The sequence below is a fragment of the Triturus cristatus genome, chromosome 5_1, assembly GCF_964204655.1.
Source record: "Triturus cristatus chromosome 5_1, aTriCri1.1, whole genome shotgun sequence".
Taxonomy (NCBI): Eukaryota; Metazoa; Chordata; class Amphibia; order Caudata; family Salamandridae; genus Triturus; species Triturus cristatus.
Window position 1 is genome coordinate 995,049,566 of NC_140587.1, and position 25,887 is coordinate 995,075,452.

Here is a 25,887-nt window from a genome sequence, read left to right on the forward strand (position 1 = left end):
TTCATGGGTTGCTTCCTCTTAGACATGCCTTCCCTAGGAGAGAACAGACTAATTTGTTACAAACTTTTTCTGATAATTGCAAAAAGATGGAATGAGACAGTAATCCAGTAATCACGGAGTCATAGCTGTCATAGCTGCCAATGACGGTAGATGATCAATTAGTAGTCCATGGCTGCCAAGAGTTCAAAGAACAAAACAGTCAAAACAGTCAAGTTGGTTCACTTAACAGTCCATGTAATAACCCACACCCCTCAGAACTTTTTCATTAACCTCACAGTCAAAGACTCACTTAATTTGGGTCCTGACAGGTTTCCATGGAGGGAGTTCAATGTTCAACAATGCGGCCTAGAAGTCAAAAGAAAGAGAGGTGGCCCAGCCCTGCCTATTCCTGGCAATGATGGGCAAGGATGGGCCCGCCCTTGGCCCGGGCTTCGTGCTGCGGGAGACTTCAAGCGCTTTTGAGCGCCAAACTGCCGACTTGCTATTCCCTCCTGGGAGAGCAAGGAATGCTGGAATCAGGAGTCCCAAGCCGCCACAGCCACAAAACAGTGCGTCCCACGATAACAAAGGGAAAAATTGATGGTTTTGAACAACACTGGGTCTGGGATAAGGAGCACAGACAAAAGAGTCCAAAGGAAATCCAGTACTTGCCACTGCAATCTGTAAAAATACAGCCAGCCTCGTGCAAACAGGTGCTTCTCTCTGCCCCAGCAGTGCACTCTACACCAGTGTTAACCTGAGTTAATCCTGAGGGATGTGAAAGAGCAGTGCACAGACTTCAACATCAGTACTCATGAACTGGGGTGAGGAGAAATGTGCAAAACTGGAACAGGGACTCAACATTTATCAGTCACCTTGCGCTCTAAACCGCTCTAAACCATCAAAGTGTTCCTGCTTCTGGACTCGCAGTGCTTTCTCTGAGCTCCTGCTTTGATTCACATTAGTCCAAATGTGTGTAATGGAGTACACCCAGTCCGCTATGGCACCCGCTCGGTCCCAGGGCAAACTGCTTCTGCCCAGTGCCCGTGGTCTCCACAGTCCCACGAGATGCACCCGGCCTATCGGGGGGAATCGCTACAGCCAGATGCCACAGTAGGGGAAATGAGAACAGCTTCTCATTAAACCATATCTTCTTTGGAAGTATGAGCTTGTCAACGCTGGTGAACTTTGGCATGTCACCAGCTGCCACTCATTTTGTTCTATAAATACAAAAAGAAACCCCCTACACCATAATTTTTTCAAGAGTTACAGGGGCTGCATGCTTACTCCGAGCCACACCTTTACATAACCTTAAAAGCGTACTAGATACATTAATTTAAAAACATAAGGAATTAGACACAGTAGAGACACAAATGTTATGAATACGCAAAGAACAATCCTTTTTGTGGACATATAGCAAATGCACTAAAGACTTATTTGATTACGTATTGACTCTGGTGCATTCACATGAAAGCTTAAAACATTATAACAAACAATTAACAGCCAATCACAAAACTGATATTTACATTGCCAACATGTATCCATATAAGAAAAAGTAAGTGTTCAACATAAATTCCATCAGCATAGGAGATACAAACATTTCCTCCTTATGTTTGCTGTGAATACAACAAGTGACCCTGTGTGGTTGGGGCACACTGTTCGACCCTTGATTGTTCATTTTGGAGTCTTCAATTATCATGATTCCAGTCCTCTGGCTTCTATTGGCTTTTGTAGGGTTGGTCCCTCAGACGCACTGAATTATGCCAACACGTTTCAACCTTCTGTGGGAATAGCAATTTATTATGAAGGTCTTCATTAGGGATTTCATAGTGGACACATTCTTGATGGGGTGTAGAGCCATGAAGCAGGGTCACAAAAACATAAGGAGGACATTTTTGTATCTCCTATGCCGATGGAATTTATGTTGCCAAACACACGTATTTAATTAAATAATTATTTCAATGATGCATACAACTGTGTTCATCATGAAACATAATCTGCACTTAAGAACATAGGAATACACTGTGTTGTCTTTAGAAAGTAGTAAATGTTAGCATTTCTATCTTTTGGGCCAGTACCTGACATGCGTGTGCCTCCTGACATACAAGTTGTGGAAATTGTTTGTATTTTCAAGTTGTCCAGCTCTTGGTCCTTGCAATCTCTGAATGATCTCGGCCTTCATTTCCATTGCAATGTGGGCTGGAAGGAGGGAAAGCAGCAGACGCTCCTGTGTGGGAGGAGGAAACTAAAGTTAGCACCTTTAGTTTTTCACAAATACAGCAACTACATTTATTTATTTTGCTTTCAAAAACAGACAATCTGTGTATAATTATTTTGTTGACAGTTAAAACGTTTTAAGTATTCAATAAACTATTCAAAATGTATTTCTATTGTGTTTTTATGATTTGGATCTGGGTAAAAGGTGGTTAGAAATCTGTCTTTGCATGGAGGGTGAAATTCACACTCATGGTGAAGTTTGGGAGCCCGGCCAACCACATGTGATGATTTACTCCCATGGAATGCCCTGCCCTTCTAGGACAGAACATTCGCTGGCAGGTAATAATTCACTGGTGACGTTGGTCATTCCCTCCTAGCATCACATAAATGGTGACTGACGAGAAGTAAGCAGTTGAACTGCTGATGCTCGCTGTAAAAAATGGGGTTGTTAGTTGAGGGTATGAGCCCTTCTCAGGCAACAGCCACAATCCTTGTCAGAGTGCTCTACAAACAGTCACTCAATTAACCTGTGCTTAACCGTCTGGTAGCTTGGCACAAAGGGATTCAGACTTAACTTGGAGGCAATGTGTAAAGTATTTATGCAGCACTTAAACGGTAATCAGTAAACACAACATAAGGAAAATCTCGCACTTATTTGGAAAAATAATATTTAATACATAATTGGACACCCAAATGACAAAAATCAAAGCAGAAGAACTGGAGATATACAATTTCAATGATTTAGGTAAGTATAGCGCCTAAAAGCACAAAGCACCACTCGTGGCCATCTGGTCATGCTAGACTTGGGAAAAGTTAGAAGTTCAAGCAAACCATGATCGAGCCCGGGTCAGATGCAGGGACCAAGTTAGTCCTGCTGAAAAAGTTGCCTTCTAAAGGCCCAATTCACAAAGGGCCTCTGCACTCGTGGTTGAGGCCTTGCAGCTGTGTCGTGACCTCTATACTGCAATTACCCATTGCGAAGGTCCCGCCATGACTGCACAGGCCCTTTCCAAATTGCCCACTCAAAGTCTAGTGCAAAGACTTCAGTTTGTGATGGAGAAAGATGCGAGGAGCAGGAAGAGTGTCATGTATGGTCATCACTGTAGTGCAAAGAGCAGACAGAGCATTCCGGATGGTCATCGCTGTAGCATGAATGTCCCGTCGGAAATCACAGATGGTCATTGCTGGAGCTTCGCATTGGTGGTCATCACAGGCTGTCGTGCTATAGTGCGAAGTGCAGATCGCATTGCCAGTTATCGCCTGTGGTCGCTGTAGCACTAAGAGTCCGGTCCATCTGCGCTTCATGTTAGGAGTCCTCTCAATCAGCGATATCTCACCATGAGAGGGCCCGTTCATGGTCGCAGAGAGACCAAAACTTAAGAATTTCGCCTTTTCTTCACGAGGCACATAACTGATACCAGGTAAGGGTCCAGGATGTGGGGAGGCACCTCTTGGGGATCGGGAACTCACTCCAGCAATCCCTGTAGGCCTCAGGTAGGTTCAGTTGCAGGTCCAGTGCAGCAGGTCAGCTAGACAGTTTCAGGGAGCTTGTTGTGTCCCTGTAGCTCAAAGCAGGAGGTCAACAACCTGACCGTTGCAGTCACTCTGCAGGTCTAGTCTTCCTTTTGAGAGAGCAGAGCTGGCCTCAAGCAGCAGAGTTGTGCTCTGGCAGTAGGTCAGTCCTTCTTCTGTAGTATCCACAGGTGCAGGAGTGTACTAAAACGTTAGTCTGCGGGTCCAATATTTATACCTGGCAAAAGCTTTGAAGTTGTAGAAACTTCTAGACTTCCCCCACATCTAGTTCTGGAATTTCCTTCTTCCTTGCCCTGGTCCCAGAATGTCTGGATTTACAAAAGGCTACTCCATCTGTGATAATCTGAAGGTGAAAATCGATCCCCTGTCCTTGTACATTGAATAACCAAAAAGTCTAGACAAATTGATATGGAGTACCTGAGTCAAAAAGAGTCTGTGCAATTTATAAGTAGCTGGAGGCAAAAAAATTGGTATCCTTACATAGACACCCTACCAAATCAATGGGTCAAAATGGAATTACTAAGGGTGAGAGTAGGTATTAATGCCGCTCGATCAAATGATAAAATAAAAAGATTTCTGATGGATCCTGATGGTAGATGTACATGTGCGATCGGCAAGAAATGCAATTGTTTACACATCTTAATGGATTGCCAAAAATTGTTAGCCCAGAAAAAACTGTTCCTACGCCTACTTCTTTTAAAGTATGGTATTAGGTCACGGACGCAAGCAGTAGAGCTCCTGATGGATATACAGTATCTTGATATTGCAATTGCAGTGGCAAAGTTTAACCAGGCTGTTAAAAGGTTATTTATGGAATAGGAAATGGAGGAGTGGACCGTGTATTGATAAACAGAGATTTTAAACTGGGTAATCTTAATTGTTTTAAAACAGAAATTTAAAATGCTTGGATCACATATGTGTTATTAGATTGGGAGACAACGTTTACAACGCTGGTAATACCACGCGGGTAGATAACAACGCGGACGTTACATCGTTCGCGTTGTTACCACGCATGGCATTACATTGCAAGTCGTTTCAATGACTTGCGAAAGATGGCGCGCAACAGCAGGGAATGTGTTGGATTTTAAATCCAACACCTTCCCTGCTGTTGCACTAACTGGAGTAGGAATAGTAATTTATAATATTCCTAAATCCAGTGCGCCATCTAGTGCAAGTCGTTGAAACGACTTGCGATGTAATACCATGCGTGGTAACAACGCGGATGATGTAACGACCACGTTGTTACCTACCGCGTGGTATTTGCTCGCGGTGTAACATCACATATTCTATTAGATCGTGTTCATACATTGTGTATGGAATTGTTGTAACAAAATTAAGGTTGATGTTAGGAAAATTAGTTTTTTATGATGTAAGGAGATAATGAACTTGTAATAATTTCTTTTTTGATGGCTCTTTTTTAGAATTTTAAACAAAATGTGTTTTATTGTATTTTATGTGGTTTAAAGACCAACGGTCTAAATGAACTTACTTTTTGAACTGAACTGAAAAGGCTAGTGTGAAGTTCTTGTTGTGTGTGCTGAGGAAGCTTCTTTGAAGTTGAAGTGTGGTAGGTGACAGCTCTGCCTCGTACATCAGGTCAGGATGACCCATCCTGCCAACACCCAGCACCTGTTTGTGATGCTGTCTGTGAGCAATACACAAAGGCCAACTGTCAACTACATCTAGTCAAGTGACTCAAGATACATGCAGCAGGTATCAATTGGTTAGGATAAGAAAATCTGAACATTGTAAAAGTGCAGTTTTCCTAATTGTGACTTAAAATCTGACTTTACCATTAAAGAGGGTTTTAAACTACAATTCCTTAGACAGAAAATATGACATTTCTACTTGTACCCAAGCAAACCTTTTCAATCATTAAATGTAATAAGGTAACCCAATGTTATCATATGTGAGAGGCAGGCCTTGCAGTAGTGAAAAACGAATTTATAATATTTTTACTAACAGGTTATGTAAAACCTAAAAGTACATGTCCAACTTTTTAAATACATTGCACCCTACCCTATGGGGTGTTTAGGCATACCCCGGGGGTGACTAATATGTATTATAAAGGAAGGTTTAGGCCTGCTAAGAGCATTCTTTAGCCAGGTCAAATTCAGTGGCGGTGCGTCCATTGGGGGCGTTGGGGCGTTGCCACCCCGCCCGCGCTCACAGCTCCCTCGGCGTCTCTGAACTTAGTTTACTTAAGTTCAGATCGCCGAGGGAGAACTGACAATCATGTCAGTCAGCATGACGTCGGACTGCCCACCCCCTTCAGAGTCTGAAGGGGGTGGGCAGTCCGGCGTCATGTTGACTGACATGCATTGTCAGACCAGCCAGGGACAGGCAGCAGCACAAGTGTGCATGAGTGGGGAAGGTGAGCGAATTTTTCACCCGTGCCAAGTCATGCGCACTTGCGTTTCCACTGGCTTGCGCATGCCCATTAGGAGCCCCTCGGTCTCCTAATGGGCAGGCGGCGGGCAAAGAGCAACCGTGCCCTAAGCCAATCCTGGTGCTGCAGCAGCGCCAGGATTGGCTGAGGGGTTGTCACTCCAGTCCTATTCCAAGAGGCGCCATTTCCAACGCGGACCAGGAGCAGAGGCGGTCAGGTAAGTTTTAGTTTTTTTAATTTTCTCCCTCGGCCCCCCCCCCACCCCCGCGAGTACTGCGAGCCGCGACTGAAATGGGATACTTGCAGGTTAGAAGGCAAGTGCATAGAAGTAGAGATTTGTTTATACAACGGCCTATTCTGGTACTTAACCTGTTTATTTACTATTGTTTTTGCTGTTTTTACACTTTTGCAAACTCGCTGTACTGTGGTAGTTACCCAAATCATGAGCAAACTTTAGCTGATGGATCAGTTGTCTAAATGGTGGATACAAATTGGGTGGACAGAGAAGAGACCAACAGAATTTTTGGCCGTTAAGAGAAGGTGCTAAAAACTGGAATGTCAGCACTGCAGTACGCTGTTACCAGGAGGGTTCAGAGAAGTGCAGTATCACATCCCATCTCCCTTGGCCTGTAATCCAATATTCCGTCAGTCGGCCCTTGATTTCTGAGCTGTGTCCACGGAATTCTACCCCTAAAATGCCACTGTGCTGATTGGATGGATACGATTTTCTTTGTCCCACCGCACTGGCAACTTCAGATATTGCTTGGAATATATTTTGCACTATTTGCGGATCTTTGCCTGTTGTTTTTCCACTGGCGACTCTGAAAGATCTTTAAACTAGATACGTTTCCAGAGAGGTGGGTGTTTAAGAAAAAGGAGAGAGATTTTTAGACACTTAGAGAAGAGGGAGTATGGGGCGAGAAAAATGGAGAGGGAGACTGGGCACGGGTAAAATAAAGGAGATAATGGGAGGAAGAGACGAGGTGGGATTATTTGGGGAAAAATGAGAAATGTGCAGATATCGGGAAGCTAAATAAGAAGCTATAATACGTTGCTTTTATAGCGTCACTCTGCCATTGTTTGGGCCTCGAGGCAATGACGGCTATCTGAAGGGTGCATTTCTACTAAAGATAGGGACAATTGCTTGCACTCACAAGAGGAGGAAGGAGCAAGAGCTCTTTGGGAGAAGGAGGGGAGTAGGAAGGTAATACTTATGAAGAAGAAGGAGGGAACGATAGGGGGGAGAAATGGCAGGAGGCACAGAGAGAGACAGAGCTGGGGAAAAAGATAAGGCGGCGGTGGAGCATGGGGTAGACGGGGAGTGCAGGAGAAAGAAGTGTAGATACAAGGGGGTGCAGATAAAGGGCACCGGAATAAGGTTAGTGACTCAGAAACCTCGAGAAAAGGGAGGAAAATGGGGCAGGGGAAGGGCATCAAGAAAGGAGCTGACGAGTGGGCACCTTGTGGTGGGAAAGGAAATGAAACGGACAGAGATGGGTGAGACCATGCGAGGAAATGTTGGGGAATAAAGGAAAGACATGGGAGGAGAAAAGCAAAAGGAGGAGCTAGCTGGGAAGAGATGAGTAGAGGCAGACAAGGGCCATGGGGCGGATACAAGAGGGCAGTGACGAGGAGGTCATTAATCTAAAGGGACAGAAAATTCACCAGAGTTCATTACACTTGGATGTAGCACCATTACTAAAGATGATTTCTGTAATAATAACCCTTTTTTTTTTCGAAGGCTGGACCTGGAAAAATTGCAACTTTTTTTGAGTGCAGGAGAAAGAAGTGTAGATACAAGGGGGTGCAGATAAAGGGCACCGGAATAAGGTAAGTGACTCAGAAACCTCGAGAAAAGGGAGGAAAATTTGGCAGGGGAAGGGCATCAAGACCTGGAAAAATTGAAACTTTTTTTGAGTGCAGGAGAAAGAAGTGTAGATACAACTTTTTTTGATGTTACACACAGAGCACTTTACCACATAGAGTTAAAAACTGGTGACATATGCCCTTGATCTTCCATTTGCCTCCTACCCACTATCATCAACTTTCCATTGGCACAGAGAGCTTATTGTACACTTGCCTTTTTCCACAAGGCCTTTGTCATCACACACATTTTTCCCGAATGGATTGAGCTTTCGGAATTGGGAACACAACAACAAAAAATCCTGTCCATTTTAATATCTTTCACGATTTTCCACCTCTTTTCTGAGAGACATATCCACAACAGTACGTGCTCAGCACTACTTTTTTTAATATAGTGGACTTTTGTTTATTTATGTACGTCTCAACACCGGCCGCAGTTTTTCATTTCCTAAAATGGTATCCCCTCTTCTATTTTTATGCCCATTTTTTGTATACTTTAATAATACGAAATGAAATCCCTGCCCTGTACAGAAAACCCCGCAGTTGTATTGACTGATCCGGGAACATTTCCTGCAAAGTTGACAGACCTACTGGGCAGAAAACCTCAGGCAGTTAACATGTCTCTTCAAACAAAAACAGAACTAATTTGGATTTCGGCGGGAAGGCAGGAAAGGCAAAAATGACGCCGGTCTGAATACAGGCAGCAGCTAGCAGGTCTGTGCCTGCCCCAACGCACATAATAGTAGACTTACTAATTAACAAAGGAAGTGTCTTCTCAGGCATCAAACTCCTCTGTCTGCTGACGGCCCAACGGGGTGAATTGCCTTTTTCTGTTAATGTCACTCAGTCTGTAGCCTAACATTCCATCCATGCGTTCTTCGGTTAGAAGAGTTGCAACTGCTATTAAAGTAGCTAGTGTTATTTTTTAGGTAAACAGTTTATATGCCATGCATAGGCTGTGGCTATGCAGAAGCAGAATATGCTTTTTTGTCCTTTACTTTCTATTTAATGTTTCCATTTTATGTGTATAAGTATGTGTTCATGTTAATGTGCTCTTTTTTCTATCTAGTGCTTTTGAAAAAAAAGCTGAAGAAATACTTTTGTAAAATAAGTAAACTTTTACAGCTTTGTGGCTCCTAATGCAGACGAACAGTTGAATTGCTTTATTAACCTTGCTTTATCAAATTTGCTTGAAAATGCACCATTTGCCTGCTTTTTTTAAAAACAAATCTCGGGGGAACATCCCCTCCAAACACCCATAAGGTTGTTCCGCCACTCTCGCTACGCTCACTCGCCGCTGTGCACTCCACCACAAATGTTACGCTCACCACTTCCAGATGTCACCAGCCGCCACTGGTCAAATTGGTGGTTTAAAACTGCACACAGGCTGTAATGGTAGACCCGATACATGTTTATAAAGGCTACTTAAGTGTGTAGAACAATAAGTGCTGCAGGCCCTCTAGTAGTATTTAATTTAAAGGCCCTAGGTACAAGTAGTACCACTTTACTGGGGACTCACAAGTGAATTAAATGTGCCATGTGGGTGTATGCCAACTTTTCAATGCTTTAAGGAGGGAACAGAAGCATTTTAGCATGGTTAACGGTGGTAAACTGAATAGAGTTCTAAAAGCCAACAAAAACTGTTTCAGAAAACTGGAGGGGCAAAGACAAAAAGCTTGGGGGTGAAGGGGCATTTTTGGCAAAATTAAAAATAATATAGTTAAAATACATATGCAGTATTTACCTGCAGGCTTCAATGAACAGAAATGTGTTTAAAAATTTGTACATAGCCATAGGTAGTCATACTTACTCATACTAGACCTCATAAATGTTTAAAACAGCATTTTAATAAGTAGCTTGAGTAGATGTACTGAAACATGCATACATGTTTAATTTCTGACCTTTCAATGATTATTTCTCTTCTTATTAAGAAAAACGTTTCACTTAACTCCGCACAAGGTTTCTATTTACAAAAAAAGACTTGAAATATTTGTTTAGAATTTGTTATTTAGTAGAATTATGAAGAATAACCACATATAAAATGCAGTACATAAACTGAACTTGACCTCTTTTAACATACTTGTTTTTCTTCCAGGGGATGATGTGCTAATAATTTTCTCTCTTTACTGCAGATGTTTCGATTTCTATTTAGCTCATTGTTAGCAAAACATACAATTGGCATTATTAGAATGTTAAAGATGTAGTTTAAATCATAGGAAAGAAGTCCTGAATGGGAAAGGCGTCATGTGTAGTTTAGATTGATACAAAGATGTTGCAAACGTAGAGATTACTGTCTGTGGACCATTGTATTCATGTGGGAAGAAGAGGAGAGATCCTTTTCCCAGAAGCTGATTGGAGAAGAGGAGGAGAAGATGCAACATGAGCTTCAACATTATTTTTGACTGTTTGTAATAGTTTGTGTTCCTCGAGTAGGTTAACCACTTGTCTGTATGACATTCCCAGATGCTTTTTGCCCTACCACTTTCCAGACTTTATTGCTGTTTGTGGTTGGCACTGCATATTTGCCCTGCCATATTCCCCACTGCTCTGAGAATACTTAGTTTCATGAACTTCTCTTTATGGGAAGTTCTAGTTGATTATTGACTATTACATTTGAGCTTTATGCTTGATCTCATTTTCACAAACCTGAACTCTTAATGGGTTCTTCCTGACACCTTTTCGCCCAATTTTAGGATAGGGATTCTTCTTTTATGAAACACACCTAAGGCCTTTTATTATAATTCAGAATAAACCATTATTTTTTATAAATTTCTGTGAATGATTTGATTATTCAAAATATTATGAATAAAATGTATGATTTTGAATAAAGATGATTTACTAAACTTTGAATGATAAAACTCTTAAATACTTCCAAATAACTCTCATTAGTGACTGAACTTAAGATAAAGATTGTGATTCCTATTTATGTGATGATTTGCGCCTGACCTTTTCAAAAACAATGGCCATGGTCAATGCGACCTCAACATTGAACAGAAAGTGGGGATCAGCCCTGTGTGAGATGGTAAACCAAGCTTATTTAAACTGCTTCCTGCTCCAGCAAGGGTGATACTGCAGAGAGGGCCATATCCTACACTCACAGAAATGTTTTCCCCTTAAAATGAAGGCCTACTAAACAAGCCCCCTTATTTTAAACAACATGCACTCTTTGCACTTTGCAAAGCTCGTGAATTAAAAAAATAAATAATGCTAATTTCTAACTCAGTCAACTTTGCACATCCCTAGATATAATGCTCATCCCAATAGCAAACATATTTATTTCTGAAAATTGCAATCCATTGACAAATCAATCTATTGAATTTACAACATGGTTTACATTTTTATAGCAAAGTGACTCTTCCTGCAGTAGATCAAGGAAAACACCAAAAAAAAGACTCCACATAGGTTTAGAAAAATAGAGCATATTAATCTTAGTAAAGCAAGACAAAAATGACAAATATAAAACAAGTAGAATTTGAGATATTAATTTTTAAAGATTAAATGAGAAAACAGTGCTTAGAATTCAATAGTGATTACTTCAGGTAGCGCTAGACCAGGGTAAATCTGAAAAGTCAAGCTGACCACGATGGCGAGCGGGTCAAAAATGGTTCCACACAGATCCCGCTGAAGTATTACCTTCTCAAGTTTTTGAGGGAGATAACGTATCCAATCAGTATCCCCTCCACTGTGGAGTTCCACAGGGATCTGCACTGAGCCCCACACTATTCAACATATATCTGAGACCTCTGGCAGAAATTGTTCATCCATATGGCATAAAAATTGTCACATATGCTGATGATACCCAGCTTGTGGTGGCTCTTAACCATCTGGAAGGATCATCTAACACCCTAGCCTGCTGTTTACAAGAGGTCGCCAAGTGGATGGACCAATCATGCCTTAAGTTGAATCGGGATAAAACAGAGCTCATGCTGCTGGGTGACTCCCCTGTTTTTAATGCAACATCCTTATGGCCTGTCTGCTTAGGCCCTGCTCCCATACCCAAAGAGCAAATTAAGAGCCTTGGCATCTGGATTGATCAATCACTTTCATTCAGTTACCAGGCAACTAAACTGTCCTCCATTTGTTTTGAACTCCTGAGGCTGCTTCATAAAGTCCTTCCCCTTCTGCCCTTCCATGCCAGAAGAATTATGGTTCAAGCACTTATACTTTCCCGCTTGGACTATGGTAATGCACTTTATTTGGGAGCACCTCAGTATACCATTAATAGACTGCAGGTAATACAGAATTGCGCGGCTCGCAGACTTCTCCAGATTCCGCGTTGGAAATCTGCCAAACAAGCAATAGAAAGCCTGCACTGGTTACCGATTAAGCAAAGGATCCAGTTTAAGGCTATGTGTCTTTCCCACAAGGCCTTCTGGAGGAAGGGTCCGGTCATTCTTCAATCACTCATCACCTCCTACCACCCAAAAAGAGATCTTCGGTCATCCGATTCCTTTCTTGCACTCAAACCTAGGATAAGAAAGACCAGATGCGGTGGTCGCTCTTTTTCCTATAATGGTGCTTTGAGATGGAATGCCCTCCCTCTTCAACTACATAAAGAACCCAACCTCTTATCCTTTTGTAGGCTCTTGAAAACCTGGTTGTTCTAGCCTTCTTCTGCCTCTGTTACTCTGCTCTGTGTCCTCATCGCTGGGAGGGCTACGGGTAGCCATCGCGGTCTACAAATCTCATTTCAATTCAATTCAATTCAAGTTGAGCCACGAATCCTGTTCTCATGGAAGAGGTTCACCGGGAGCATAGTGAGTCGCCGGCGATGGTCCGCCATGTGTGAAGATTCCCCCAGCATTGCGGACAGACGTGGGAGCCTCGTTGTCATGGGCAGCCCTGCTGCTGTGCGGTGGGATAAAGCTGCACCTGCTCGTGCTGATCCTTTGTACAAGCGACGTGGTTCTGGAGCGAACTGGCCCGTTTGCGGTCGTGAAGCGCTGAAAGCTTGATTTGAAGGGCCCAGGAGCTATAAATGATGAAAGCAGCTGTAGAACCCAATTCTGCGGTCCAGACCTTGATGGGGCATCTCAGGCAAGGGGTAGAACTCACAGAAAGCAGAGTCCAGCAGCTCCTGCAGAATTATAGGAAGTATTTTGTGTCCCTGAGACTTCAGAAAACAGGAGACAAGCCATCAAGCCCTTGGAGTCACTCTGAGTTCAGTCCGTGGCCTCAGCAGGGCAGAGAATAGCAGGCAGCAGATCAACTCAGCAAAGCAGATGAGCAGTTCCTTAGAACATTCAGTCACTGCAGAGTGGCATTCCATTAGCACAGAAGCCCTTACTCCATCAGAGTTCTTCCCAGGTCCATTACCAACAGGGGGGTCATAATGAAATTGACATTCAGTGGTCAGTATAGATGGTGGCAAAAAAACATAAACAAAGTGAATTTCCAGGCTACTCTGGATGGACTTGAAGTGTGAATGATTGAAAAGTACAAGACAGCCACTGAAGGTTTAAATGAATGCAATAAAATCTGGGCCCGGTCACAATCCATCAAGTCCAGCCCCTTCTTGTCCCACATTTTACTTCTTTATGGTGATTAACAAGGTGACTCTCTGATCAATTGCCAACTAAAATGTATTGCACAGTTGTTCTAGCTTTGTTCTTTGTAGGACAGATGTTTCCTTCCATTGAACTCTGTGGAAGGGGGGACCCTAGGTTAAATCATTATCAGTTTTCTCTTTTCTATTTCTCTGAAATGAAGGGTTTTAATCTGTACATTCCACCTCCCATGAAGTGTGAAGAGTATTGACATCGTGAAACAGGGTTATCCTTTTTCTACTTTGGAACTACTGTGCCATTTTGTATCCCCACTCTCCGTGGGCATGAATTTTTAGTTTCATTATTCTATTGGGTTCTGTAAAGGTATCTTGTATGAAGCTTTCTGAAATATGTTTGTCTCATGTATGGTTCAATGAGGCACTCACTATAGATAGGTAAAACTGTAAAGTATTAGAGCGAACCTGGAGATGCGCTTACAGTCTCACTTCTACACTTGAATGCAATCAGGCTAGGAAGGCCTATCACAAACGGATACAGAGAGCCCATGCCTCATATTTTGCTAACAAAATCAACACTAGCAATAACCACTCTAAAGCTATCTTCTCCTTGTTAAAGGACATGGTGAAAGCACCAGTGACAGCTGAAAATGCCATCACCTCCAATGCCCAATGTGAATCTCTGGCCACCTATTTTACCAACAAAGTAGCGGGCATCCACAATAGCTTCCAGCTGAAGAACGATGCCTTAATCGCGACGAGGGGAGATCTCAATGATAGTGTGATCTATTCCCTCCCCGCCTTCCCATCAGTGATAACTGATGGTCTCAAGGCCTTGTTCAGCAAGATAAAATCGGGGTCTCCTGAAGACCCCCTTAAACAAGAACTCTTTGTTAAATTCCAAGAATGCCTTCTTCCCAGCTGCTTGGAACTCATCAACCTTTTTCTATCTTCAGCAGAGTCCCCGCAATGTTGAAAACACGCCAAAGTCATTCCTTTACTAAAGAAGCCATCATTAGATGCCTCTAGACCAGAGAACTATCATCCGATCTCGCCTCTTCCCTTCTTAGCAAAAATAACAGAATCCTATGTGAATACCTTTCTAACGCAATATCTGGAATCTTATTCCATATTTGAATCTTTTCCCACACATCATTTTTGTGTCTTTTTCACTTTCTAAAAGTGGCATTTCTAAAATGGTAATGTCAAACCCAACATTAACATGAAAGAGGATTTATCACCACCATTCCAAAGATATTAAACATGAATTAGCTACTCATTTCCAATCAGGAATTACAGTTTAAAATGTATTTTAAGGAATCCCCAGTGCTAGCCTATGGAAAGAGTAGGCCTCACAGCAATGACAAACAAATGTTGCTGTTTGTCACTGCCAGTACATGTAAAACTTAAAAGTACATGCCCTGCCTTTTAGTTACACAGCACCCTGCCCTTAGTGTCACTTAGGGCCTACCTTAGGGGTGACGCGTGTGTAATGAAAGGGGAGTTTAAAGCTTGGTAAGTGGTTTTAAATGGCAAGTCGAAGTGGCAGTAAACTGCACACACAGGCCTTGCAATGGCAGGCCTGAGGCAGGTTTGAAAGGCTACTTGTGCAGGTGGCACAATCAGTGCTGCAGGCCCATGGGGAGCTGGGTCAAGACTGATTTGCATATGGCTGGGTCCAAACTGGGGTGGTGTAGTGAGCAAAAGATTAATAGATTTAACTCAGATCTCTTGATGGGATGAATGTTTGATATATTCAGCATTACATCCACCATTTGTTGCCACATCATTTTCTGCTCTAAGTGCTATGGGTATGCCCAGACATGGGTCCCTTGCTTGCTGTGCTACTGAATTCAAGCTAACCTGGCTGATGAGAGGTGATAACCTGACATCAGTCCTAGGATGCTTGTTTCCGCTCCACGGATGGACCCACCTTGGCAGTTCGGGCTGGACTGTTCCCATGATGTGCAGGGTCAAGACTGATTTGCATATGGCTGGGTCTAAACTGCGGAGGCGTAGCGAGCAAAAGATCAATGAATTTAACCTAGATCTCTTGACTGGGATTGAATGTTTGATTTATTCTGCATGCCATACCTCATTTGTTACCACAGTAGTCACACTAGTAGCATTTAAATAACAGACCCTGGGTATATGGTATACCACTTTACAAGGGGCTTACAAATAAACTAAATATGCCAATTATGTACACACCAATGTTACCAGGTTTACCACATTTAGGGGAGAAGCACATGCATTTTAGCATTGGTTAGCAGTGGTAATTTGCTCAGAGCCCTGTGGCCAACAAAAAGTAACAGCAAAAATGGGAGGCAAAAGTCAAAAAGTTAGGGGAACGGCCACCCTAAGGATGACAAGTCTATCACAAACACACATACATACAAAATACACACTAGCCACTTCACTACTGCAGTTCCATGTCACAGTTTGGCCCACAGGTTTTTTTAGAAGTACCCTCCAATCAGAAGGTACATTATATAAATAACAGTCACTTTTGTTAAGGAGGAGGACAGAGCTGTCACCAGAATAACCCAGTTCACTCACAATAAAGAATCCTAAGGAAACTACACAGGCTACAGTATGATTCTTTGATCTGTCCCATTTGTTACCCATTTTGGTAAGGATTCACAACTCAGTCACCAGCTCTATCCTCCTCCTTAACAAAAGGTTCTATATTAATGGGTTAGGGGGTTCCCATTTTGGAGATATGGTACTGTTAGACCTTGCCCTTTTTGCAGGTTTATCCCCAAACTTTTCACCTTTTGCCTCCTATTTTGTTGACCCTGTTTTTATAGGATACTGGACGCTTTACTACTGCTGATCAGTGCTAAAGTGCAATGCTCTCTCTGTAAATTGTATACATGATTGTTTATTCATGATTGGGATATTTGATTTACTGGTAAGTCCCTAGTAAAGTGCACTGAGTATGCAAGGGTCTGTAAATCAAATGCTGCTAGTGGACTTGCAGCACTGGTTGTGTCACCCACATGAGTAGCCCTGTGAATGTGTCTCAGACTTGACACTGTAGTGTCTGCACCTCCGTTTTAAACTGCCATGTTAACCTGGCAAGTGCACCCGCTTGCTAGGCCCAAACCTTCCCTTTTCTCACATGTAAGGCACCCCTCAGGTAGGCCCAAAAGTTCCCCCAGGAGCAGGGTGCAGTGTATGTGAAAGATAGGACATGTATTGGTGTGTGTGACATGTCCTGATTGTAAAATACTATGTATTTTGTTTTTCACAATTGAAAGGCTGTCTGTCCTATAGGCTATCATTGGGGCTGCACTGTAACATTTTACATCTGTAACTTTCAATATAGACAAAATAGAGGAATGGAGTTTAGGCTCTCTGAACTCAGAATTTATTAACACACATTTTGGTAAAGTTGCTTTTTAAATGCTGTGTTTGGAAATGCCACTTTTATAAAGTGGGCATTTTCCTGCTTGACCATCCTGTGTGCCTCTGACTGTGTATTCAGCGTCTGGTTTTGGAGTGATAGGAGCTGGGGATGTGCATTCACTTTACACAGTCACAAGGGGGTTGAGGTGTGCTCTGCCTTGCCTGGGTGACTCATCGCTGGGCTGAATAGACCTGGTCTGCATTTAGAGCGGTGGGAGGAGTTTTGCTAGCACCTGAATAGGCTGTGTCTCCATTGCACAATGCTGTCTCACCCCCTGTGGTCATGCTGAACCAGAGAGGACGGAACTGGTTTGGACTGAGCTCAGAGACTCTGAAGTCAAGAGAACAATGACATAATGAGGTATAAGTATGAGACCTAAAACCCCAAGACTTTAGCCTACTTCAGGAAACAAGAGAACCCTGCCAAGAAGAACAGCTGAAGAGCTGTGAGAGAAGCCCTGCCTTTACTGTGTGAGGGGTGGGTTGGCCAGCAGTTGCTGCTTCTGTCTTTGGAGGAGGAAAAGGGCTGGCTCTTTTTGAACTGCTGTGTTATCCTGCTTGTGAAGAAAACTCCAACGGCTTGTGTGTGCTTGCCTCCTGTTAGAAGTCTCAGGGAGATAAAAGACTTCAAGGAGGATTCTGGCTGCTCCTGTCTGGAGCAGGAGAAGGACTGGATTGTTCTTCACTCTGTTATCTTCAAGTGCGTGGGGAGCGCTGCTTACTTGCCTGAAGATTGCTTCCCACTTTATTTATTTTGGTCAAAAAGGAAGCCTGGGAAAAGAGCTTTCTGCTGCAGAAAGTGTGCGTAGAGCGCTTTGGTTTTCTGCTTTTAAAAAGGAAACCTGCAGGAAGTGTATGGTGAGCGCTTTTCAATTCTGTTGCCAAGGTGTGGACTCATCCTGCAACAGAGCGCGAGCTGCTTGCCACAGCGCAGCTCCAAGAAATCCCCCTTCATCACAGCCCCCTCCCTTTGGAAAACGCCTGAAAAACGGTTCTGTCCTGCTGTGGGGGTGGCTGGTGAAGAAGGCTGCACCCAGCCTTCATGGCAGAGGAGGGGGTGTCGCCACTCTGGAAGGAATGAGAGAACCCAGCGAGGTCTTCCAGTTATGTTTTGAATCATGGGTCCTGATCCCCTGAGAGCCCCTGGGCACTTGTTCACTGTTTGGGAAGCAGCTGCTTCCACACATACCTTGGGGGCATTGGTCGGAGAGTAACACACGGGGTAAACATCAACGGAGGCCCGACCCATGTAGGACACTTGCCGCAGGTACTGCAATATGCAGACAGATGGCCCAGTACCGGCCATGTGGGGAACAGGAGCACTGTAATATTTATATAGGGGCACAGATGCTGCTCCTGTTGCGTGTATGACATAGCTTGGTGATTCACTTGCCCGGAGGGTCTATAGTGGTTTTATGTGATTTAATTCTGCAACTAACCTACTGCAGTGTGATGCCCCTAGGTCATGAATTGGGTCATGTTATATGTTACACAGACAGAGCAAAAAGTACTGTTATTTGTAGAAACTTCATAATCTGTACAGTGATGGTGTAAGGTGGTGTTATGTCTAATTTGTTCCTGATGTTCTTATGATTTGTGCAGGTTTTAAGGGTTTACTTTAGTGCACTACATGTGATGTTATAACAAATGCCTAATAGGCAAAGTGAATCATGATCTACGTATGGTTATGACAATTGCCTAGTTAGCAAAGTGCTTTATGTGATTGTGGTCTAAAGTGTTTTATGCACAATACATAGGATATTGTTATATAACCTTGTATGAAATCTCTTTTGTGGTGTGCCTAGTGTGTCACTGGTGTGTGTGTGTTGTGCATACTCTGTACACATTGCCTCTGGGATAAGCCTGACTCCTCTGTCAAACTACCAAGTGGGTGAGCAGGGTTGATCTTGGGTGTGTACCTCCCTTACCCTGATGAGAGTGGTAGGTTCTGCCTGGCTTACGTGCATACCCTAGCCAACCAGAAACCCAATTTCTAACAGGTACTCGTTACATTTCCCATTGAATTAGGACAGACAACTGGGACAAATAACCCCTGCTCTCACTTAATTCAATAATTGTCACACTGATTATAAAGACGGTGTAAGCCCAGGATAATCTGAGTAACTGCAAAATGAAAGCCTGGAATTGTTGCTGATGCCCTACACAACAGTGTTGTTCTTTCTTATCCCACTGATTACGTCATAAGGTACACTTTCCTCTCTTTTCCTTACTTAAGGACCCATAAAATGGTGTAAAACTTACCGATATATTACAGTAAATTTAGATCTAAATGGTGCGAATATCTTGCAGGAAAAGTATTTCCTGTGCTTACCTGCAGCACTAGCTTACAGCTGCAGCACTAGCTCCAAGTTTTTTTTACTGATCTCTACTATCATGATGTGTTTTACTTTCACTTTTTAAAGTTGATAATTCCTATTACATAGACAGCAAATAATGGTATGCTTCCCATGCAGCCACAATGAATACTTTGGCTAAAATAGCAGTGAATTTTTAAATTTTCAATGTAATCAACATAACCAATTACATTGTTGTGATTAGTGGGTAAAGGAATATGTCAAAGGTGTTTGGAGAAAGTTATTTCATTGTGACCTTTGCATACCTTCATAGAAAGAGTTGTTATTGAAACATGGCTGAGGTAAGCATGAACATGTGCCTTACTGTTTAAATTTATTTGATGCTCACCTTCTTATTATTTTATTGTCCATTGTCTCATTAAAACGCAACAGGGTAATTTACAGGAAGGCTTGAGCCCACCAGACCTATAGGTGGGCGGCAGGCTAGGCCTCTGCCCCCGGTAAATGGCTATCTGCCAGATTAGACGATCTCTGCCTGCCTGTTAAGGAATCTCTTTACTGAAAGTGTATCCAGCAGTGTGGTGGATGCACTTTCGGGAGGAGGCTCCATGTTTTTCCTTCCTGCATATGTATTTTTCTTCTTTCCTTCTTCCGCATTAGGGAGTGGGAGGTTGTTTCTGAAAAACAAAAATGAAATAAATACTCTCCTTGTCATTGGGGCTATAGGTTGTTTCCCTGCCCGGGTCCTGCAAACTGCCTGCGGGACCCATAGAGGACCCAGACACAGAAAATACTCTGGTCTGAAGAAGCAATCACTCCACCCCTTAGTCAATTAATTTCCCTCAATTTCTAGACGAGGTAGAGCAACTACAAGTTTGGAAGAGGCCATCAACAGCCTATTGGCAACAGTTCCCCCAACCTACCAAACTCTATAAGACATTCCAAGTGCCAACCTCAAACTTCAGCATCATATCTAAAAAAATACTGATCCTATACCAGTCTCATACGTGTAAGTACCCTTAACAGACATTATTTGAATTGAATACCTGCATCGCAGGGCCAAAAACTGTTGTAGGGAGAAGAGTGACATGCTAATTCCCAATTCTAATAATGTCCACCTGGGAGGGCACTCCCATTGAATAATGACAGATTAGGGATCGTGCCTTACTTGTGAACCCATTCACCTTTTCCCCGGGTCAATAACTACTAGTACCTTCTCCATTGTGCATTATTGCATTGATAGCATTAATTCAAAAACATGATCAACTGCATTTTTTTAAAAGTACCAGAATGGGCAGAAATAAACCAGCAATCAGATAATATCCCATCAAAACAAAAGTTCACATGAAAACATACAAATTATATAGCTGTTACTATTTAGGGCCTGATTATGATGTCGGTTGGCCCACCACTGACTGGCCATCAGAGGTGGTCTGACCGACCGACAGTACTTCGGTCCATTCGTCGCATTGTGATGCTGTTGGTTGGACCCTATACAGTTGGAGTTCACACCACCATCTCCGCCAGGATCTCGATCCCGATGGGGCGGCGGTCGGAGTTGCAGCCCTTATTGGCAGCAATGGCGAGTCAGGCACTGCCATCGGGATTTTGATATCCCTTTCCAACAGCCTGTTCATGGTGGGAACACAGCCATGTACAGGCTGTCGGAAAGGACCAGGGCCCCTGTCCCTTCTTGGCCACATCAAGTGGCCCCCCTTACCTCCATGCACTGTGTTCTATGCACCACATGGTGAATGGCACACGGTCCATGAATGCACAAATAAGTGCTCCTTTTCATGTTGGCATGTGCTGCAGCCCTTTTCCTGGGCCGCATTACAAATGGCCATGAAAAGGATCACTTTGCAATGACCAGCCCAGAGGTTGTATTATGATATGGCAATCGGACAGCCGCCTTCTTCTCGAGCGGTCTCCTGATTGCCGCGATAGCGGTCGACGGTCCAACCGCCCAACATCGTAATTGGCCCCTTAGCCTCACACATACCATATCCAACTATGCCCATAAGGAAAGTGGAAAATGTTGGGTGAGGACAGAAATCAATAACAGTAGGATTGAGAGTAAAAAAAAACATTACAACAACATTACAAATGGATATTAATTTGCTTAATTATTACGCAGCCACTCACTAGATATAAAATCTCTGTCAGAGACCTTTTTAATTTACCTGTGACTTTGTACCACTCCTGGTGTAATTTTATAGGTGTCTGTTTTCTACAGTACAGTAATGTCCAATGTAATTTAAACAAGGCCGAGTCCTTGCCAAATGTTCAGCCTTTCCATAAACAAAAATGTACATGATTCTTACTGAAAATTATTTACATTTTCATTGGTTAGCCCAAAAACCAGTCCTGTCCAACAGTTTTTTTTAGCAGATCAGAATTTGCATCAAAACCAAGGGTGATGCATGGGAATGCCTATGTACCACTCATGGTACTTCCCCTTGATGCATAGTGCTACTTTGTTTCTTTAAGCAACTGTTCAGTGCAAAATAGGATTTGCGTGGAAAGTAAATCCCAATACAACATTTTGTGCTGGGTATGCATCACCTTTGTGATGCAAAACCTGAGCAAAGTACTGATCAGTCCCCCCCCTGGCGTGGATTGATCTAGTAAGTAACATAAAATGACTGCAACAATCCATTCCAAAATTAACAAAACACATAACGAAGCAAGGAGATTCAATTTAGTATTTGGGAGTAATGGTGAATGTCAAGAAAAGGAGCTGTTTCTTAAATAAAGGTATTCAAGTGTCGTTTTACAGGTTTTGTTCTAAGGTCTGTAATTGATACATTTTGAACACTGATGGATACCACTGCTAGAAAACCCTTTAGTTAGATAAATTGCTTAAATGAATACAAGAACGCCTAGAATGTCTGAAACACAAAAACAAAATGTTGAACTCTAGAACAGGCTTTTCGAAAGAGTAGCTTGTGAGCTACTGGTAACTCTCCTGCTACCTGTGAGCAGCTCTCCTGTGTGCAGCCTTGACAGCTAAATTAGAAGCTCGTGCTTGGTTGAATTAATATAGGTATACCAAAATTAAAAAGCATGTATTTGAGATGAAAATGTGTGTATTATCAGAACTCATAGCTGATGTGTGGATAATTTCCAAAAGATATGGTAAAGCTGATATTTGAGTGAGAAAAATAAGAAAGTGTTGGGTAGATTTTTCCTAACAGTTTTAACTTGATGCCAGAGGCATTGCACCTATGGCTGTTATGTTTGACCCATTGGCAAAGCATTTTTTACATTACTGCTAGAAACCGTGTCTGATGCACTAATATGATTACTGCTGGTAATCTTCGCATATGCAGGACATAATTTAATCTTGTCTAATGTGGTAAATATTACATCTCTAATAATATTAGTAGTTCAGGAGAATTTTCACTGACCATAAGTAGCTCTTATTACATAAAAGGTTTGACACCCTGCTCTAGAATTTAGCAAAGCAATACTAAATACTCTTTAATTTCTGACTTGTTACCCTAATCAGAACATACATTTTCAAAATTGTCATAGTCAGGTATCAAATTACATTCATATTAACCAATTACTATTGGTGTGTGATCTAGTGTAGACTCACAGGGACAGATTTACTAATATTTTGTCATGTTGCGCCACTTTTGTGGCGCACCCATGACGCAAAATACTAATAGATATTTACAAAGCCAACAAAGGGGCAATTTGTGTTGCCTTGCAAATCTTTATTAAAAAAATGGAAGGCAACACAGCTGCTTTTGCTGCAATTCTTTCTATTTCACTATGGACGGCGTTCTATGGATAGGGAACATGCATTCCCATACATCCACCCATGGATTTCACAAAATCCTAGATTTGCAAAGATTTGTAAATGTGGGATTGCGTGAAAATGCTGCGTCTACCAGATGATGGCACAATGAGGAGAAAAATCTTTTTTTCTCCTTGTTATTTCCTCTCTCTATATGTGCTATATTCTGCATCACACAAAGGAGTAGCCTCGGGGGATAGTTTTGTGCAGGAAAGTATCCCTTCCTAACCAAGAACAATTCCCCTTGTAACACAGGCACCCTTGCCCCATAGTGTAAGAGTGTCTGCGTCACTAGGCTACCTGAAGTGCACCAGTGCTATGCCTGTACCGCACTGGGCCTCATTTCACTGCCTACATGGCTTGGTGAATCGAGTTGAGTTGCACTGGGGGGACCAAGGGGTTCCCGTCACACACGTACGTTGTATGATGACCACACAAATCCCTTGTTACGAGGTTCTCACCCAGGATGAAGCTGATGCCCTCCACCTTCAAACGTCACCTGATTAGCTACCATTTTTTGGAGATGGATGACGGGCTGGGACCTCTAGACATCTGGCACTTCCAAATCAGCCAGATGCAGGAGTATTAATGGAATGGCATACTGGCTGGGGTGCACAAAACTCTAGAATCAGAGCTCAATAGTCTGTAGACCAAGATGCAAGCTCTGGATGCTGCATCTCTGCTGGACCCCCCTTATCATCCGGAGCTCTTGGAGGCGCGGGGGCGACCCAAGTGAATGCCGCATGGCATCTTGGCCTTTTCTCATACAAAGAACATGTAGCTCAGTCACATGCAGAGAGGGGTAAAGTGGGAGGGTTGTTGGCATGGCTGTTCTCTGCAGAGTGCTGGTCACCAGTCACTCACATTCTCCAGGCCATCGATGGTATGTCATTGTGTACTCAATCCGACATTCACCGGAAGTTTGTGCAGAATTATACAGACTTGTATGGGGTCCGTATCTTGCCATTGATGACTCCAACAGGACCTTGGCCAACCCATTTTGGCACCTGAATTTAGAGGGACCATTAGGGAGTTGGCTCTGGGGAAGACCTCCGGGTTGGCTAGTCTTCTCACATATTTCTACCAGGCGTTTAGCTTGCAGATGGTGCCCCAATTGGCTACCCTATGTAATGCAGTGTGGGAGATGAGCCCCCTGCCACCAACATGTCGTGGCACTGCTGATTTCCTTGTTGAAACAGGGGAAGGATCCAGAGACCGCTCCCTCGGACTGCCATTTATTGATGCTTACTATTGACTACAACATTTTTAGCAAGGTCCTAGCAACCTGTCTGCAACCCTACTTACACATTCTGATCCTGGAAGATCAGAATAGCTTTATACAATACTGCCACACCTCCCTGAACATTAGACGCCTCTAAGGAGTGCTGTATGAGTCTCGGGTGGCCACTTCCTGGGGGCAGTGGTTCTATCTGTGGACGTACTTAAGGCCAGTGACAACCTGCAGTGGAGTTACATGCAAACAGTAATTGGCCGTATGAACAACGGCCCTGAATGGACCAAGTGGCTAACACTACTATATGCCTGAGCTCGAACCTGGCCTTCTCCTTAGGCTAATTGCCTCCTCAGGTCCTGTGAATTCTCTTCATATCTGTCACACCTTGGCATCTCAGTTGTTTACTATCCAGCACAACCTGCCTCAACTGTAGAAACTAAAATAGGACTAGGAAATGTATTCCATTTATCATGAAATTGAAATAAGTTTAGCAACTGTCCTGGCAATCCTTCATTAGAATTAGGAGGTCATTTCTACTCCCTATGGAAAGAGAGGTAAGAGTAGCAGCTTCCTTGATGAAATTTACTTTGTGTCCTCAATCGTTAATCAGAGGGTAAACCTTCCCAAGTGACCCACTTAGCTCACTTGCTGGAACACTTTTAGGCTGGTGTAACTATCCTTGGAATATCAGGATACAGGAAGCTAATAATTATAGGGCTAGGACCTTGTTATCTACCCAATCCTTACTAAAGATACTGCTCTTTATGTTTTTAATCTCATCTTATGTTACAACAATGTAATCTTCACTATATGTATTACTTCATGTGTTTAGAATTCATCATAGCATTGTAATTGATGCTTCTTTCACTGTTTCTGGGCACAGTGTCATAGTATTTAATAATTTCTTTACTATTTCTACTCCCAATGCCCTTATTTCCTGCCATAAAACATAGGGCAGGTCTCCAGTCGTACTATTTTATGTGAGCTGTTACATGGTCACTGATGTGTTTAGCACATTACGTCATTGTTTAATTTCCCCTCTTGGTAGATTCTAGATCAGGGGTTCTAATCTATTGCCTATCTTGCTCTCATAGTAATTCTTATGCCTGAGTCTCATCTCAAAATTGTTTTAAAAAGATATGGGGGCAGAATTAAGCCTTGAATGAGATGGTGGCACCCTAGGCTCAATCCGATGCACCGAATTTGACTACAGTTGTTTTTGGCCACACCGGTCACCTTCCAGGGAGCCCATCAGACCCCTTACATCAACTACTGTTCGGGGACGGTCCCGCAACCTGCTGCTCACTTTGGCACCCACCCATCCACCTGCATTAGATTCAACTACCCTGTATGTGATGCTTGCAGAATTAAATCGTCAAGGTGGCTGTGAGAACCATGGAACAGACCACGTCAACAGTGGCCATGGAGCTTAGGAGTCTTCATTCAGATTTTCCCTCTTCTATCACAACATGCACCGATGTAAGGATAACGTACCTGAAGGCAAGGATGGACTGAGTCCTGCACCTGGGCTCAGAATTTTGGAGCCTACAAGAAGACCAGAGCTGGCCCTCTTCAGGGTCCTGGAGTAGGCGGAAGGTCATGCCTTGAAGCAATTCCTCACTACCTTGTTGCCAACCC

General features: G+C 43.0%; 1 protein-coding gene across 1 annotated transcript in view; it reads right to left on the reverse strand.

Annotated features, from left to right (window-relative positions):
* ADCY2 (adenylate cyclase 2) overlaps positions 1–25,887 on the reverse strand; it is a 3,557,286-nt gene that overhangs the window by 1,476,138 nt on the left and 2,055,261 nt on the right. Inside the window, exon 5 of the mRNA XM_085606100.1 lies at positions 2,058–2,206. Coding sequence (XP_085462226.1) covers positions 2,058–2,206 — 149 coding nt within the window. The remainder of the gene's footprint in view (positions 1–2,057; positions 2,207–25,887) is intronic.